Below are 19,857 nucleotides of genomic sequence, written 5' to 3'. Positions count from 1 at the left end.
ATCATCTGGTTCAGAAACCCGTTCGTTGAATCACGCCTTTTCCAGTATTCTTCATCTTCTGCTCTCCTCTTCCTATTGTCTCTCTCTATCTCTTTCTCTCTCGCTGGAGCTCGATCTCTCTCATCTGTCTCACTGTGCGTCGCACGCAAGATCTCTCCCTCTCTCCTCTCTTGTCTTGCAATCGAGGTCATCGTGGCCTTCCTCCTGGTTCCAGAGAGCTCGCCTTCTTCCTGGTTCCGTCTTTCTCGCTGTCTTCTTTGCCATCTTCCTCATTCTTCATCACTGTCGTCAGCTTCTCCCTTCCGGTAATTCCCTCCTATGATTTATGTGATTTGAATTATTATAGCATTGGTGTAATTTTTGTAATTAGGGTAATTTGGTTTAATGTATGTGATTTGATATTAGTTGTTAATTTTGACGAATTGTTGAATTCTTAATGGATGCAGCACTTTGAAATAGTTAATAGTGTCACTGAAGTTGAAGGAATAGTAGAGGAGAAAATTGCAGGTGCTGAAGAGGATGAAGGTACTAATTACAAGATCACACCTTTTCTTTAAATAGCATTTCAATTCATTCACTGATAACATTTTGATTTAGTTTTGTAGAAAAAGGAGTACCTGCTTTTTGGCTCAATGCAATGAAAAACAATGAAGCGTTAGCTGAAGAGGTTAGTTGGTTCTATCAATAGTAATTCCTTTTTTTTAATGTTTATTTTATGTCTTGCAAGTTAGTTACATGTGCAGTTTTCTGCTGTTCTCCTATTCTTATGTTTAACAAAATAAAAAATTTGCAAACTGCATTCTTTTACCTTGACTGAACAAGAGAAGATGTTTGGTATATTCTTACATGCTCATTTTCTCATTGGTTGTTTCCCTGTATCTTATGTTAAAGCAAGGCAGAAGAAAATTGTTTCTCTATGGCATAATATTTTATTGATTTTACATAATATTTTTATTATAAAGGGAGTACTTTGTCCTATTGTAATTCTTATTGATTACAGTTGTCGTACTGTGTTACTGTAAACTTTGTACCTAGGGGGCTGTTGGATTAGCAATATGGGTTCCCTCTGTGACAAACAGGAAGAAGGAAATTGACAACAAATCTGATACAAGAAACTCACCTAAAGGATATTCTCCAGTTTCACCTGCTGATGAAAATGAAGGTAACTGGAGACAGGCAAATGCTGCTGATGGTTTAGAACTCTCTGTTGTTGGTGATGCTGCTGATCATGAAGCAATTGACGAGGAACTTCATCTCAAAAATCTTAAGGTTGATAAAAGCTTTTAATCAATAAAAATAATCCTTCTCTTGTTAACTCTCCAGCAAAATGCTGACATGTGATCCTTTTTTTTTTTTGTCCATCAACTTTATGCCTTCATTAATGTCATTATTGCTCTTTTCAGGTTTCTCAGGTCATGTCTGACAGCTATCTGAAGGTTTAATCATCTGCAACCCTGAAAGATGCAATCTAATGCATTCATGATGGCCACCAGAACTGTGCGCTAGTGGTTAATCAAGAAGGTTTTCTGGAAGGAATACTGACATATGGTGACATCAGAAGGTGTCTTCCCGAGAAGTCTAGTAACACTTCTATGAGGGATTCAGGATTTGTGGATGTGTGTAGAAAGTGCTTCTTCTCTTTATATATTTAAAAATCATTGTGCAAATTATTCTGGGATTAGTATATTTTCCCCCCTGTTCTTTCCTTTTACAATATATGATAATAGAAAATAAGTGAGGGTTCCAATTTCAGAATAAAATCATAACAAATGGTTTCTATGTTTTGGTTCGGTAGGGATACAATTGCTAAGATGATATATTAAAGCTTTGATGAATGGGTTTTAAATGCAGTAATGAACAAATACATTAGTGAAATTCATGCCTGGATCTTCCTGTTATACTACTGTGATAAAAATGTCAATTGATTTATTCTTGAAAAATTCCAGTTATACTGTCTACAATACCTGTTGGTTAGTCTTGTCTCAAATAATATTTCAAATTAAATATTTGACAGGAAAATACATGCTTAGTTTCCTCTGTTTGTACTCGGAGCATGACCTATCGTGGACGAGAGCGTGGAATTCTAACTTGTTATCCCAATACCAGTTTGGCTGTGGCCAAGGAGTTAATGGAAGCCAAGGGCATTAAGCAATTACCAGTGGTTAAACGCGGTGGAGATCGCAATAGAGAGAGGAAGCGGAGAATTGTTGGTCTTCTTTATTATGATGCACTATGGCATTGTCTCAGGTTAACTTATTATCTAATACTTGTTTATACTTTAATTTCTGTTTTCCTACCTATCACTAAAGCTGGGTTTCTCATTTCAGCACATAAAATACTTGCAGATCATTTTTTTTATGCAAACTATGTATGTTAGTCAGTTAAAATGTTGAAGTGCTGCAGCATATTTCTGTAGATGTCAAGACTTGAGTTTAGGTTTATAGCTCTTTCTTCATTGCCATGTGTGTTTGTGAATGTTTGATCAGACATATTTAGTTGCCGAGTATATACATATTGTTTCTTTAAATTTTTTTCTTGCTAGAGGAGATCTAGATGATCATAAGCGAATTTTTCTTTCTGTGGTTTGAACATAATTGTTATGCCATTTGATCTATGTTGTTAATCCCATTTAGTGGTATGAGACTTGGCCACTGCTGCAATTGGATAATGTTTAAATACCTTTTTCATGTGATACTGAACGAAATTATAAGAATTATTTTAGCCAAATATTCATGGTGTGCATTTGATATTTTGTAGGAAAGAGATTAACCATCGGAAGGAAGTGAATCGAAATAGGAGAGAAAACCATTTGGCTGTGGAAACTGCAAACGAGCATTAGCTTGGTTACCCTCACCAAAGAAACAGTGAGGAGGTGGCACGGATCTCCTTGATTACCGTTTTGAAAGCCAAGTTATGAGTGAAGACTGATTATATAAGTCGATGTATATTTTAGTGTCCCAATCCAATGGTGACAAGTTAAGCTGAGATTCTTTTGCATAATTTAGCAAAGTGCATCTTGTAAAGTAACTATAAGAAAGAAGCAAATGAATATCGAATGCAATGGGATTTGAAAAGCATATTCTTGTGTAGGTTAATAATCAATCAGTTACTCACCTAACCATTTAACATGTATGATTATAAGGCTTCTTTCAACTACTAAAAGTCAAGTTAACAAATATGAACAATATAGATAGTTGAGGAGTGAGTGTGTGTGAGAGAGAGAAAGAAAAAGAAAGATGGAAGAAAGAATAGTGTTGTATGCAGCTTCGAGCATAGGCCACATAGTTTCAACGGTTGAAGTGGCCAAACGCCTCTCCCTCCGTCGCCACAACATCACCATCCTCCTTACCAACAAAATTCATGTAATCTACGGGCACATATAATCAGAAACATACCTTATAATGAATATATAACTAAAACCATAATACTTAGAACACAACATCATGCATAATCCAGACACATACATGAACTCTAGCAACACTTCAACCACACAAGGGGCCAAAACAAGACCCTTTATTCAAAATAAAAGGACACAACAGTAAAGAAAATCTACAAACTGAGGACAATAACAGTAAGTAAACGTGATATCATAATCTTCAATATTCTGAACTGAGCACAAACTTTTCTCATTCTTCCTCCGATTTTGATTCAGCATTCTGAAGCCAATCAATGAATGGTTGAGCATTCTTCTATATCTGAGAGTCCTTCTTATCACCCTTCAGTCCCTTTGAATACCAATACACGACGTGCTCTTCCTCCACCAAATCAACATCATAGAGGGCTTTCAGAATAAGTGCAACCTCCTTCAACGCATTGCTACCTTTCTTGTAACAGAACTCCTCAACAGCATTGAGCAATAACAGCTGCGATCCCTCATCATCTCCAGCAACTGCAGCAGCAAGGTGATTCTTCCTCTTGGTAGCTTCTTTTCCAAACCCTTTTCGACGCCATCAAATAATCCTTCAAGAAGTGCATTCATCTTCTCCTGAGCAGATACAGGAAATACAGCAATATGTGACTGCAATTCCTTCGCTACAACACCTTTCTTTAAATATGCTTTCACTTCCCTGTCCACAATTGCATAGTTTAGTGTCACCATTCTCAGAACCCTTGCTTTCTGTCTTCTTCTTCTTCTCTGGTTCATTTTTCGAGAGCATGACCATATCAGCAGTCACAGCACTTAACTGTTCTTGGATACGTTGACGAGCAGCATAAATAGATGTATTCGTTTGCCACTGAACATCATCATCACCATCATCATCTTCATCACGGGCCTCCTCTTTCTCATCAATTTGTTGTGCATAAGCTTCCCATCGCTTAATCTGGAAAGAAGATCTTCTGTCAGCTACTGCTTCAGAAGCTGCAAGCCCAAAGATGACAGCAACTAACAATTCTCTTTCATCCTTTTCAACAGTGAAAAGGTGGTGAAAATTCATAAGCCACAAATAGTATTGTCAGCTTTTTAACACAACGTAGTGTTATGTACCTCATGATTACATCAGCAAGTAGGTGACTTCCTTCTACCGTGAGGGCTGGATGTCCAGGCTTCAATGACCTATATTTACTTAACAAAATATCTGAAGAATTCCCATCTTCTATATCCTTGGAGAAATAGGATTCTTCTATTTCAGGTTCATCCATGCTGTCTATTGATGACAAAGGATTTCCAGTTTCCTTATACAGCCAATGTGCAGCATTTCCATATTCAGCATACTCATGCATCCTCTAGTAAACACAATAATATAAAATGTCAAGAAATAAAGTATAAAGAATTAGCCCATTTGAAATCATTTGGCACCTGTATTCTTATTTGTACTTCAAGGGCTGAGTTATCAGGACCTTGTACTGCAGTGTGCAAGGACTGCAATTTAAATTATACAATCACCAAAAGAGTATAAAAGAACTAAATTTCGATCACCAAAAGAGTATAAATTCATACATAGTCAAATGGAGACATTAAATAATCCGGCAAACAAATACCAACACAAACGTAAACAAAATATAATGTCGTATGTCACTAGACGGTTCATATGCCCACAAGAAAATAATAAAAAATATCCTATGTTGTAAATCTAATATTGTGGAAATTCATAATCATCACGATGGTGATTATCATACAGCTTATTAAGATTTTCAATGGCATTTCTTTTGACCCTATAGCTGATCATATTATGATTCTTTGACACGAGTGAGATTGCAATCTTCATGCGAATCCCATCATCCATCTAATAAAATTTGAATAATTACACATTAGGCTTAACTACCTAAATATAAAAGAAAGAACGAAGGAAAAGATTAATGCATAATATTACCTTTATGTTAAAATGATCATCTTCAAAACAAGCTATCATCCAATTTGTAACCCATACACCCGCGTCACTCCTACATATCGAGGAAGCTATATTAGAGTATTATATAATTGTATAAATTTCATATCAATAACTACTAATTATACGATCTTACGATCCAGCTTCGAGGGTGGGAAGGCCTTCTGGCTCTTCAAATTCAAACTGTGAAGAAATCAGATTTGGAGTGGTCTCAAAGTCATAGAATGAACGGTCTTCCAATACCTCGTCCAAATAAATGGCCTGTTTGTGTCTATGTTAGAGTTTGCTTTTTTAATCATATATGTAGATAATTAACAAAAAAAAGGAAAATATAGTTACTAATTTCAAGGTTGTCCTCTTTCGCTTGAACTGTTTCTCAATGGGTAATGGGTCTATGATAAACCCCATTTTTAGGGTTTATATTGAGTTAAATCTAGAGGGTTTTATCAACTTTTCTCCCATGAATCCAATGAAATAGCATGGTTTTGTAAATTCTCCTTTAATTGTGCTTAAGAGTGAAAACATACTTTTTAGGTCTTAGAATAGCTAAATTTAATTCACCTTGATTCTATTAGATGCCTTGATATGTTTGTTAAGTGATTTCAAATTTAGGAGGCAAGGATTGGATTGAGGGGGTGAAGGAAAAGCATGTAGAAATGGAGAACTCATGAAGAAATGAAGGAATCACAAAAGCTATCAAGCCGACCTCTTTGCACTTAATCGACCATAACTTAAGTTACAGAGGTCCAAATGATGTGGTTCTAGCTGCGTTGGAAAGCTAACATTCGGGGCTTCGAAATGATATAAGATTTGCCATAGTTGCATCACATTTAAGGGCGCAGACGTGCACTGTACGTGTACACGCCGATGGTTGCACATGATTCACTTAATACAACTCGTGGCCAGCGATTTTAGAAGCCTTGTGGGCCCAATTCAACTCATTTCTGATGCTATTTAACCCAAAGATTGAAGAGGAATGACACACATTACACACCTAGTCATAATTAGTTTAGTTTAGATTAGTTTTGGAGGGAAAGTTAGTTTTAGAGAGAGAAGCTCTCACTTCTCTCTAGGATTAGGATTAGGTTTTAGATCTAGATTAGAATTTCTTAGATCTAGGTTAATTTCATGCTTTAATTTACTTTTCCTTTTGTAATTCTTCTTCTTCTACATCTCTTCTCTCTAGTTTAGCATTTAATACTTGTAATTCTCTACTTTTATGTTGATGCACTTTTGTTCTTTCCTTTTCCTTTTAATGCAATTTATGTTTTCATATTCCTTTATTGTTCATTTGATTTGTTATTGTTTAATTCCTTGCAATTGAGTAGTGTAGATTTACTTCTCTTGAAATTTCACTATGCTTTCCTTTTATGCCTTCCAAGTGTTTGATAAAATGCTTGGTTGGATTTTAGTATAGATTTTGTTCCTCTTGGCTTGGGAAGGTAACTTAGGAACTCTTGAGTTACTAATGTCCAAGTAATTGATAATTGTGAGCCATTAACTCTAGATCTCACTAATTGAATTGGTGGAGAACTAGGACTTATGGACTTGGATTGATATAGCTCATTTGACTTTTCTTTACTACTAGTTAGAGGATGACTTAATGGGATTGATCGTTGCCAATTCTCATGTTGTGGTTAGTGATTAGGATAGAGATCCTTGACCACCAAACCTTGCCAAGACCTTTGTAGCTATTAGTTTACTTCCTTGCCATTTATCTTTCATGTCTCTTATCAAAACCCCAAAAATATGCAACTCATAACCAATAACAAGGACATTTTATTGCAATTCCTAGGGAGAACGACCTGAGGTTTAAATACTTCGGTTTATAGATTTTAGGGGTTTGTACTTATGACAAACAAATTTTTGTATGAAAGGATTATTGTTTGGTTTAGAAACTATACTTTACAACGAGAATTTATTGTGAAATTCTAAACCGTCAATTTTCCAATCATCAGTCTAGCAAAATGATTTGTCTTTTAACACAATCAATCACTACAAGGTACCAGTGTTCATGACCTTCGTCAGTAGTTTCAGATACAGGGATAAAGACCTAATAAAGAGAAAGTCATTTTAGTTATTAAAATTATTTTATGCCAATATTTGCTAATATGAATTTAAAATGATATAAACTTACTCTTTTTAAGCAGTCAACTTTGCCCAAATAAACATATGTGATACAAGATGGCAAACGGTTGGGATCTAATTTTGTCTTCTCTGACAGCTACATTATTTCAGCCACTAGTTTATATGCACAATACAAATAACAACTACCAATATTATTTTAGTATACACTCATATATACTTACCACAAAAATTCTGGGTAAAAACCAATAACCATTTTCTCTGGTCAACTCTATCTTCATCATATTTGCTACTAAGTCTAGCACAAGAGAAACGATTGGCTTTCCTGGCATCAAGCTCCTGAATACATCTCTATGAGCTGTAAGCTCTGAAAATACTATATCCTCCTCGTAGCTGCCAAAGATAATTTAACATAAATAAAAATAGCTAAACAAATCAACAACACCGTTAAAAAATAAAATTCTAATTGAGTTTACTTACTTATCCATCAAATGATTACCATACAAGTATGCTGCAATTGCAAGTTCAGTATCGTCCAAACCCATTGAAGCTGTTGGTCTAAAACAGACTTGCACCCACTAAATATATAAAAAAAACTATTATTAGTGAAATAATAATAATAATAATAAACTACTTATTACTTAGTACTCACACTAGGTAGCTCTAATCCAGGAATATTGATTGGAGCAAGTGAATCTGTTCTCCTTTTTTTAGCAATGGACAGATCTGTCTTGGCCTTCTCAATACAGCATAGCAACAATGGATTATTCGACGCACTACTTTGTTGGTTAAGAGTCTTAGAATTGGAACCAAAGACCTTAAACACCTTATAGGGAGAGCTGACATTATTTTCCAATCGTTGAACAAGAGATTGGACTATTTGGGTCAATTGCTCAACAGAATTAGCTAATGAGTCTAAAGTCACTTTGTCCTTCAATGATGGATTGGGTTCACTGTAACATTAAAAAAGTTAACAAGGATGTTAAAATAAAGATAATAATGAGATAGTTATGAAATGACAATTTTTTACTTATTTAATTTCTAAGCTATCCTGTTTAGAAAAGAGGTCAATTTGTAGGCTGAATAAAACATAAAAAATATTCACATGAATAATTTGTGGAACAGAATAGCAGTGCTAAAAAATATGGGCTCTTTGCTTATAAGATTCACGTATATAAACTTCAAATATTTTATAAACAATTAGTCTAAAGAAGCAGTTTCCTTACAATGGAAGGTGCTTACTGTTTAAACCAAGGTCTAAAACCATAATATATAAATGGCTACTAGGCTTAGTACTGTCAATTTGATATAAAATATATTTTGATGGAAATGCAAAAACAAAGGTCCAAAATCAAAGTATATTTTAAATGGGTATTGGTAGAAAATTTATAGCATGCTCTGCTTATATTGGACCATGCATGACAAAATATATTATTCATCATAATAATAAGGACTATATAACATTAGAACATTGCATGTAGGGTCAAAATCTCATTTTATTTACTATGAAAAAACCAAAGTTCATTTAGGTTTTAAATAAAAGAATACAAAAATATAATTAACATGAAGAATATGTACAACTAACTGAGAATAAAACTCCGAGATTCAGATCAATAGCACAAAAATTCAGATCAAAGTAAAAAATAAACTCCAAAATTTGAAAAAAAAAGCAATAGTAATTAACTCAACAAAAACAACAATCAACAATTCTTCCTGTTAACAACAATCAACAATCAAAGAAATTAACTCAGAAAAACAAGAATACTCAAAGAAATTGAATGAAGGAGGAGGGGGAAGCGCGGCAGAACGGGGGATCTGCGACAGATGAACGAGACGGAGGAGACGAGATGCGACACCACATAAGTTACGATGCAAGACGCATTACAATGGAGGAGGTGAGCTTGAGCAGTGGTACCGGCAAAACAGGGACAGTGCAGCGAAATAGGAATGAGAGAGATACAAGTTGCGAAGCGAGTCATGTTGCGACGGAGGAAAGGAGCTTGAGCAGTGGGGATTGCGGCTGGCGGAGATGCGACGACGGCGCCGATAATGGTGAGGATGCCTAGCTGCTATTCTGCTCTAATGGGGTTTTTACTTTTTAGGGTTGGGTTTGGTCCCCCTTTGGAGAAAGAATGGGGGAGGGGGTAGTAGTAGCGGCATTTGTCTTTTTTTCTTTTTTTTTCTTTTTTTTAAAAGAATCAACATAATTTTTATTTTATTCTTTTAATCAAAGATGTGAATAAATATACTCATTATTAAAAAATTATACAAGACCATTCAGAATAAATTTATAATACAAGAAACCAAAAAAAAAAGTACGTACTTGTTTAGAATTTCAGTTGGTTCTTGACAGATCTTCATGTTAGGAATAGAACTTGCCTCAATAGAAGCAGCTCGATTATTTCTTCACGTTTTTACCATTGTAATTAGCTTGTAGTGTTATGTGTTTGAGAATAAAAATATATAACAATGATAAAAGAGAGTTGTTATTATATATCAATTTACGCTAAATTTATATTAAATGCAAATTCATTCTAATTATTGACAATCTAATTAGTTTATAATCAACATAAATCACATCAATTATATTATTTATAAGTAAATCATATATTCTGTCAAAATCAATATTATATCCAAATCAATATTACAAATTTAAATGCTAGTATTACGTAGAGTTATAAGTTAAAATAAGTTAAAATAATAATATCTATCTTAAATCATGTTTAAATAAAAAAATTTTCAGATATATAACTTAAAAATATTACATATTTATTGTCACGTTGAGTAATAAATTTAAATAATAATATCTACTATGAATAATTTCGACATAAAAATAATAAATTTACAATAATATATAATTTTAAAAATATTATATATTTATTATTAAATATATGTATTTATTATCACATAGAATAATAAAGTTAAAATTAGCAGGTTTGGTAATGTTATGATCTTTAAAAAAAATTAAATATTTATTAAGAGATGTAGGGACACATTTTGCATTGCGATGCTTCAAGACCCCAAAGATGTGGGAGCACGGTAATCCACCAGTCTCAAATAGCCTGCACTCACACGCAAACAGGTCCTTGTCTTTATTGTAAGATACTTTAAATTGCCATTGCTGATTAAAATACTCACTCGGGTTGTACTCAACAATGTCTCCACTGTTTGGGCATTCAGTCACATTTAAGGCACCTGCAGCTTCTATCTCATCATTCACAAGTCTGAAAATATTTCTAGTATAAAGTTCGGCAGCTTGTTTCTCAAAACTTTCCAAGCACGTAGTCAAAACAGGAAACTTATAAAAGGTTTCAAATTCAGCAGTAAGATGGTTGTTTCGGTAATGCCTTAGTACTTCACTGAATTTATGCATGAATTCAAGGAGAATGGTTTTACTGTCAACATAGTTCTTCAAGTAAGATGGTTTTACTGTGATGTAGTTCTTATGCGGCCAAAGAAGTACTCCCTCAAATATGCGGTAACCTACTTCATTCTGTCATTATAAATGCCCTGGACCCATTCATTCTCAGCAAATCCGTATTTGGATAGGATCTCGCTCCATCTCTCTTCAAATATTTGTACGGTAAACTGTCCATACAATAATATATTAAAATCGTCCCAAAAATGCTTGTTTTTTATATTCTGTACCGTATTACGATGGAGATGCCATGCACAAAGGCGGTGTGGTATACCAGGAAATACTTCTAAGATAGCCTCTCTCATAGCACGGTCTCCGTCTGTCACAACGCCTCCGGGTAGTTTTCCTGACATGATTTCCAAAAATTCCTTCAGTGCCCACTTGAAAGTTTCGGACCTTTCATCTGAGAGCAGAGCGCATCCAAAGATAGTTGTCTGGCCATAGTGGTTGGTCCCTGAAAATATGACTAAGGGCTTGTTTTAGACATTTTTCTTGTAAGTGGTGTCAAAAGCGAGTACATCGCCAAAACATTCGTAATCAACAACGCTTTCTCCATCAACCCACACCAAATTATCCAACCTACCATCCTTTAAGGTGAACTTTCCTAGAAATAACGGGTCACTATCTACCTTAGACAATAGATAGGCCAACATAGCAAATGCATCACCGTCTTTCACTTTGCCACGCCTAGTCTTACTAATGTGGTTATGTCAGTCTTTGCTGGTAAAACCCACTTTATCATATCCACTTTTTTGGGAAACCATGTAACCCATTATGTGGCAAGTTTTAACACCACATGCTCACAAGTTGTCTGCTTGTATTTTATCGGCCTCATTAAGCCCACGATTCGCGGCAATAAGATGTCTGTACTTAGGTGGACACAGTGGATGATTGTGTTCACTCTCAAAGACACTGACTTTCTACTTACCCGTTCTATAGTGACGAATGAACCGAATATTCACCCTGCAGTTGACACGAGTAATTGCCCTATGCTCCCTTTGCCGATTGTCCCTTTTAAGGTGCTTCCAATGTCTTTCTCCTACTTTATTGCAAACCAACTGTCTTGTATTAATGTTGCCATTAACATCCACCGTCTTCAAGTCTTTTCGGGACACAAATCCATAGCACTTGGCATATTTGGCATAAAATTTACAAACTTGAGATTCTGTATCAAACACCAGTCCCCGTATGTCTTCGATGGTCAAATCAGTTATCAACTTTTCAAAACCATCAGCATTAATTATATCTGCCTCTGCTTCATCTACAGTTACATCCACCATATCATCACTTTCATCGGAACTGCACTCATACTCAACACTTAAATCCTCAGATTGATCACCATCCTTATATGACTCTTTGCCATCATTCTCCATGACTGAACTTAAAATTTTAACATGTTAGGTACTAAATAAATGCTAGGAGAATGGAATAGGCAAAATGAACTCAACTTTTTTTTTTATTAAAATTATTGGTCAATCAAATTCTATGAAACCTAAGAGCTATTAGTGCATAAGAATGTTAAAACAGTTTTTAAAAATTAAAAAAATTATAATAAACATGTTTATAACGAAGAATAATTTATTTTTTAAATTCTTTAAAATTTTATATAATATGTTAAAATAAAATAATTTTAAAATAAAAAATTCATAATAAACATAAATATAATAAATAAACTCTTTTATTTTTTAACTTTAAAATTTTACATATGTATCATAAAAATTTATTTTATCCTAAACATCATCATTAAAAATTCTAAATTACCTAACTCAAATTTTAGAGACTAATAGTTCAAATTTTAGAGACTAATAATTTAAATATTTACTCCTGATTCCAGATGCAAAATCAAAACAGACAAGGGGATCAAAATCAATAAACTGGGGAGAAAACTAATCAAAATACATTATTTATATATAAATAAAGCAAGGAGATCAATAATCTTCAAGTAGGTAAAGAGCAATAATGCTGAAACAAAGCAGAAATCTTCAAATCAAAGCATCAATATTGAAAGCATTTGCACTTATGTAGTTATGTTAGCAAATGATAGATATCAAAAGGCAACTTCATCCACAAGGATCCACCAAAACCCAGATCAAATCACATTAAAAGGAAGCATTTTTAGGCAACCCAGATGAAGAGATAAAACCCACAAAAGGAACACAGGTAGAAGTAAGAACCTTGCTGGGTACAAAGAATGATGGGAGAGTAACTTGTGATTACACTAATACATAAAGGAACAAAACTATATCAGTTCCTTAGAGTATGTTTTTGGTATACTTTTAATTCATCAGCGCGAGGTCCATGAAGATTATAACAAGACAACCATGTAATACAATCTTACATTTAATGAGTAGTTCCTATCAAACAATGACTTGTTCTTATTATAATGCATACCTCGAATTTCAACCCCTTGTTTTACGTTCTGTATCAACTTCAATAGTGAGAATAAGAAGAATTAAGAAGTGAGGTGGTTTTATTCTTTGCTTGTTGGTTTGGATTTCTCAAAAAGTTCTCAACTTTTAACATGTGGAAGTCAAAGCTCAACTTCTAGGTGTTTACTCAGTTTTCTTAGTCATCCCTTGCATTTTCTCAACAGGTTCAATTCAATTTCCTTCTGAATTTCTTGAATTTCTATGTGTGATTGATTTTCCCTTTTTTGCTCTCAATTTTCCATTAGTTTCTTATAAAGTTAATTCCTTTATCATGTGTTTCCTAGTTACAGTTTACTAATTGTGTAACTGATTATTCTTTTCTTTTCTTTTTTCTTCCAAAAAATCTAGTTTTTCATGAATATGATTATGAAAAAGAGAAGCTTTTCTAAATCCATGTCAGAGCTAGTAGCTCTGGTTGATGAGGTTGCTTCATTTGCTATGAATCCTGAAGTTGAGATAGATGCTTTTACTGAGTTTGCCATGTTGGTTGAGAAATTGGCACCAATTTTCAGTGATTTGAGTGACAAAATCACAGTTATAGAAAACAAGCCATCCATAAGAAAATCTTTGGAATCGATCGAAACTTCGCTTAGCCGTGCTAAAGCTTTGAAAAAAAGTTCTAGCTTGAAAGACCCTAGCAAACATATTGAGGACACAACACATGATATTGGTCGATCACTAGGCCTATTGCTCCTTGAATTGTCCACAGATTTTAGAGAAAAGGTTGGTACATTGCAAAAACAGTTTACGAATGCAAGATTTGGTGGGAACATGAGCCTACCTTCAAGTCCAGTATCATTAGAGTTTGCAAATGATGTGTATGGTGGAGGGAAAATAGAAGAGAAAATAGTCAATATTACTATAGAAGATGTTGTATTGCAACTTAAGAATGGTAATGATGAAGAATTTGCAGTTGCTCTTTGGAGACTAAAGGAGTTCATCAGGGATGAGTGATGCGTGAGCATTTTTCCTATCTTTTTCTAGTGAATTTGCATTCAATTTGTTGAGTTTAATCAAGAATTAATTATCTTTTAGCCACTATAGATGCTACTTTGAGTCGTGTGAAATTTTGTTTATTTTAGGTAGCATTCGGTTGGATTTGATGGAGTTTCCGCAGAAAAAGAGAAGAAGGCGAATGATGCTGTCAACTCTGACCTCTCTACACTCAAACCTGAATAACTCGAGCTACAGAGATCCGATTGACGTGATTCTAGCGGCATTGGAAAGCTAACTTCTAGAGCTTTCTAACGATATATAATAGTATACACTTCTCTTCCAGATGTATGGTCAAGGTGGCGCCTAACTTGGAATTTCTCAAGTTAGGCGCCAGAACCACAAATTCTCCAAAAGCACATGATTACAGGCGCCAGTTAAAAAGGGAGCAGTGGTCCCCCTTCCATCTACTTGATGCTGCACGATTGTTTTTGATTTAATTTTGATTAAATCTTTTATTTTAATTACAAATAGGAAAAGATATTATTTAGTTTTAGAAAATATATTTTACATTAATTAGGATTAGATATAAAATGAATCTCTCTTTTTCTCTTCTACCTCATTCTGTAATTTACAGTTTACCAGAATCCTAGTTTTTCTCTCTGAACCATGAGTAGCTTAACTATTTCTCCATATATTATTCTCAACTTATTTACTGCCTGCCTTCTGATATTCTGAATCTACTGTTTAATGCTTTTGAACTCTCAAACACCATTTTCTGTTTGTCTGACTAAGCCAATCACTCAATCATTGTTGTTTGATCCATCAATCCTCGTGGGATCGACCCTCACTCACCTGAGGTATTACTTGGTACGACCCGGTGCACTTGCCGGTTAGTTTGTAGTTATAAATTCCGCACCAATGAGAAGCTGGAAAGTTGTTTGGTTAATGAGAAAGCTGTTGTTGCTATTCTGTTAAATAGACTGCGTTCGTGTAAGGCAGACAATAAACTTAACATCATTCAATTGTTACGAAATATGGCTTCGGGCAAAGATGAGACAAAGGTAGAATTCTGAAAATAAGGCAACATTTCTTGTGAAATTGACTGTATTTGTTGTTGTTAATTACTTAGTTATCTTATATAATAGTACTGTGCAGGAGAAGATGGCAGAAACCGAGTTTTTATCAGCAGTGGTGAAGTCTCTAACAGGAGATGCAAAAGAGAGGAGGGAAGTAGTGGGACTGTTGCTAGAACTCTCTGATCTTCCTGCAATTCGAGGGCGAATTGGAAGAATTCAAGGGTGCATTGTAATGTTAGTCTCTATCCTTAATGGAAGCGACCCCATCGCATCGCAAAGGGGCAGCAAAGTTGTTGGATATATTATCCAGTAATACTCAAAATGCACTTCACATGGCTGAGGCTGGTTACTTTAAGCTTCTAGTGCAGTATTTGAAGAAAGGTGATTTAGAACTTCCCATAACTGAAATTGATATATCTCTTTAATCAGTACACAACCCTTTGTTATATATAATTATTTTAAAAAATCATGTTATTGGAGGCTCTGACATGAACAAGATCCTTATGGCAACAGTTATAATCTTCGCATTGAGCTTTTTTTTATCAAATTATTTTATGGTTTTTTTCGAAGACTTGTGGAATATTCAGGAACTTTCAAGTCAAAGGATGTTTCGTAATAGATTGTAGTCAATGAAGTGTATTCTATGTGAAGTATTTGGTTTCACCAACCACTTCACTAAAATTGAATTTTTGACGAGATTTATTTTTTGAATTGTTCTGTTTTTGTCCTGTTCAGGTGGATTCTATTAGTACCAAAATTTTAGAGATTTTGTTTTTTCCAGAGATCTTGTTCATTACTGAAAATAGCTAAGTGGCATCTTGCAGTGCATCACTTAGAATTTGTGAAATTAGATGTGCATTAAGACACTATGCAGCATCTGAAAAATGAAACTATTGTCATCTAAATTAAGTTTTCTATTAAAAAAAATTGCATTCACAGTTTCAAAAACATATACAGATAAAATAAGAATTCAACAATTTGTCAAAATTAACAACAACTAATATCAAATCACATAAATCAAATCAAATTACCCTAATTACAAAAGTCACACCAATGCTATAATAATTCAAATAACAGAAATCATAGGGAGGGAATTACCGGAAGGGAGAAGCTGACGACAGTGATGAAGAATGAGGAAGACAGCAAAGAAGACTGCGAGGAAGACGGAATCAGGAGGAAGGCGACGCTCTCTGGAACCAGGAGGAAGGCGACGCTCTCTGAAATGCACAAGATGGCGACGCTCTATGACGCGACGATGACCTCGATTGCGAGACCAGAGAGGAGATAGGGAGAGATCTTGAGTGCGACGCCATAGTGAGACAGATGAGAGAGTTCGAGCTCTAGCGAGTGAGAGAGACAGAGAGAGAGACAATAGGAAGAGGAGAGAAGAAGATGAAGAATGTTGGAAAAGGCGTGATTTAGAGAGGGTTCTGAGATGAAGAACAATTTTGATTTTTTGATTTTTTAATATGTTTTTGTTTTGTTGTTTAAATTATTTGAAATTATAAAATTAGGATTAATTGAATTCTAAAATTTGATTAATTTAAAGGTATTTTTGTCTAATCAAATAAAGAAAAGATGTTTAAGTCTTTTTATTAAATTAAATAAATAAATATTTTTTATTTTTATTTAATTAAAAGGGTATTTTAGTAAAAATGGTGATGTAATATATATTTAAAAAAAATTAAATGCTAATGTGAAAAATAAATTTCATATGACTTGTTATTACTTGTCTATATTTTAAATGTATCGATATGTATGAATTTATTATCGTACTGTATGAAACACCCAATCATAAACTTGATCGGTTCGATCTGATTCGACAACTATGGTTTTATATAATAAAATAAAATAGGAAACATTTTAAGTATACCGACAATACCAATATACCAATTATTTTAACCGTTGATCTAAATTATAAAAAATATATATAATATATATTAATTAAAATCAAAGACAAACGGTGCACTTGAAAATGTTTCCAATAGAATATTTGTTGAGACTAGGAAATGGTAATTTAGTTTATTGAATCGAAGTTGAACAATGGCACGGTGAAAAAAGCGGAGCCTAATTCCTTGGATCCTCTTCCAACTGGGAGATTCAATTGAAGCAATGGTGGAAGATCACCATCATCATCATCATTTACCTGTTCATGTTCCTTCGAATCCCTCAATGGTTGTAATCCGAAACGCCTTCGATTACGACGCCACGGGTGACTGCTCCGTCTTCCCACCTATCAACCATGAAAACCTCCCTCAATCACCGCCTTCATCTCCCTCTTCTTCTTCTTCTTCTTCTTCTTCTTCTTCTTCTTCTTCCCACGATTCTGACACGTGGCGTCTCAATTCTTCGTGTCCCATCGATTCCCAGCTCGGCAAGCGCAGCGACTTCGTTAGATTGGTTTCCATCGGCATCGACATCTTGCGTTCCAAGCTTCTCACCTTCACCTCTTCTTTTAGAACCGCTGCTTCCACCCGAGGGGCGTTTTGGTCAATTTGGATGCCCGCTGCGGCGGTGCTGGTGTCACTCTGGATAATCATCCGGAGGAAAAGAAGGAGGAGGAGCTTCACGGACAGTGAGAATCGTTTGTTGGATATCATTCAGGAGAAAGATGAGGTTCGTGTTGTTTTGCATTCCATGTGTTCGTTGCAATGCTTGGTCCCCTTGGTCTTTATCTTTTTTTTTTTTTTTTGGTTTTTGCTGCTGCTTGGTGTAGCTGTGTCCGAGAAAATTACGAATTTTGATTAGGGTTTTTATTTTTTTGAGGAAACTTCATTGGAAGAAGAATTTGGTTATGTTTTTAGTCTTGCCGTGATTCTTCATTACATGTTTTTATTATTTGATATATTATTATACATTGGTTGGAAGAAAAAACTCTATCTTGTCGTGAGAAATTTTGGTGCTTCCGTTACATAATTAAAAAAAAAGATTATATTATAGTATCATATTACAAATATAGGTTCAGTCTCTTAAAAGATAGAGGTTCCGGGTCAAGTCATAGGAATAGAAAGATCCAGTCTGTCTTTTAGGTTCTTGACTTCTTGGAAATGGAAATTGGATACTAGTGCTTCAATCTGGAGTTGCAAGTTTTTTGGTTATATAGTTGGCTGAGATTTTAGCATATCTGCCGCATAGATAGCTTACCCTTTATTAGTCCGAGACTGTGAATTCTATTGTCCCATCAGCTTCCTGTGTAGTACTCTCATGCATTAAGCTTGTCAATTGTCAACCATAGATGCCCCTTACAAGCATTGGTACTTGTTTCATTTCATTTGGATAGGATGATATTGTCATGCCTGTTCTGTTTCTGTTTTGTGTTTCTGTGGTGTTTGTAAACTTATCTAACTTGTTCTTTCATTGCAGAGGATTTCCCAACTCTTGGACCAGATTGGACAAATGAATGAATTACTTATAGCTCGTTACAAAGCTTTGGCTGCAAAAGGGACTGAATGATTAAGACCTGTCATATGGTAGCTATTGAATTTGTGAGAGTCTCATCATTAAGATGATATCTTCTTTTTTTTTTTTCTTTTTCCAATTCCATTTTGAAATACCACTAGTAGATTTCGCATGGCTTTATGTCAAGCTGTAAATTAAGGACAGAAATTCCTGATTCTTATTCCTACTAGTACTAGAGCAGAGTGATTGAACATCCATGCCCAGAAGTGGCATCTCAAGCCTAATCAGAGAGAATAGCCATTGAATGAACTGCCGGATTTTGGGTTGTGATGCATGGTGGTCCGCCCAGCCCAATGAATATGCCGCAGTCTGCCAGATTCGTGAATGACGACTAGCTCAGTTGGGAACCACGGAATTTATCAGGAAAGCTATATAACACTCTAACAGTAGTAAAATACTCATCGTTAGTGAGTTGTGTTTTGAAGCCCTTGATGTTAATGACTCCAGCATCCTTGGCTTAGCTTATGGAATGTCCCAAACGAAAACTTTGTACCTTTAACAGTCCTGTAGAATATTATTCTTTTTTCTTTTTCTTTTGACAAACAACTCACACACGACACACCCAAACATATTCTACTAAAGGGTTCTTCACCATTGTCTCAACTGAGACTTTAACCTGGATATCTGGTTTATGAGGCTTATGGGTTGTCCAATGTCCACTAGCCTCAGAGCCTCACCACAAAAGCTTCTGTGAATTGTAGCCGGACGTAGATATTTTACTGTGATTCAACTCAAAAAAATCAGATCCAGTTAATTAATGGAGGCTTTTTCAGTTATTTGACATTTGTTCTCATCTCATCAAATATGCAAGTATATTTGCAAAAGATTTTAAATCTAGATCTTTAAAATCAAATCTATACATGTTATCATTTGATTTGAAAACTGGTTAAAATAGATACAGGAAAAGTCGAAGTCTGTTTTGGCCTGTGAATTTCCACTAATTCTTGATAAATCTTCTTTTCAACTTTACGGCACATGTAAGGTTGAATTAGGTACAACAGAAGTTAGAATAGAATCATGGCTGGATTGAATTTCCCATTTTCCAACTATGCAATCATAAGTGAAACGATAAGAGTGAGCATTAATGAAAAATAACTTCGGGAATCATTTAGTATTTTACCGAAAGA

The 19,857-nt window shown here is 34.7% G+C and overlaps 2 protein-coding genes and 1 pseudogene across 7 annotated transcripts; all 3 read left to right on the top strand.

The window, feature by feature from the left end:
* LOC148578344 (chloride channel protein CLC-f-like) lies at positions 1–3,077 on the top strand. Of its 6 annotated transcripts, none has more exons than XM_088501718.1 (7): positions 1–305; positions 447–525; positions 606–667; positions 1,036–1,269; positions 1,404–1,616; positions 2,015–2,247; positions 2,758–3,077. In XM_088501718.1, exons 3-5 carry the CDS (start codon positions 638–640, stop codon positions 1,440–1,442), a joined length of 303 nt encoding a protein of 100 aa, XP_088357844.1. In that variant the 5' UTR covers positions 1–305; positions 447–525; positions 606–637; the 3' UTR covers positions 1,443–1,616; positions 2,015–2,247; positions 2,758–3,077. The 6 variants fall into 6 exon arrangements, with proteins under 6 accessions (XP_088357844.1, XP_088357848.1, XP_088357846.1 ...); XM_088501722.1 differs by having other exon boundaries at positions 21–305; positions 598–667; positions 1,404–1,561; XM_088501720.1 differs by having other exon boundaries at positions 21–305; positions 598–667.
* A 10,548-nt stretch (positions 3,078–13,625) lies between these two features.
* Positions 13,626–16,559, top strand: LOC110266449 (uncharacterized; annotated as a pseudogene).
* A 712-nt stretch (positions 16,560–17,271) lies between these two features.
* On the top strand, positions 17,272–19,511 carry LOC107633931 (uncharacterized). Its single transcript, XM_016337522.3, has 2 exons — positions 17,272–17,887; positions 18,635–19,511. The coding sequence occupies exons 1-2, from the start codon at positions 17,384–17,386 to the stop codon at positions 18,722–18,724; spliced, it is 594 nt and encodes a 197-aa protein (XP_016193008.1). The 5' UTR covers positions 17,272–17,383; the 3' UTR covers positions 18,725–19,511.
* Positions 19,512–19,857: the final 346 nt, after the last annotated feature.

This window comes from Arachis ipaensis, chromosome B1, assembly GCF_059453495.1.
Source record: "Arachis ipaensis isolate K30076 ecotype BB chromosome B1, ASM5945349v1, whole genome shotgun sequence".
In the NCBI taxonomy this organism is placed as follows: domain Eukaryota; kingdom Viridiplantae; phylum Streptophyta; class Magnoliopsida; order Fabales; family Fabaceae; genus Arachis; species Arachis ipaensis.
This window is presented reverse-complemented; position numbering and strand designations above follow the sequence as displayed.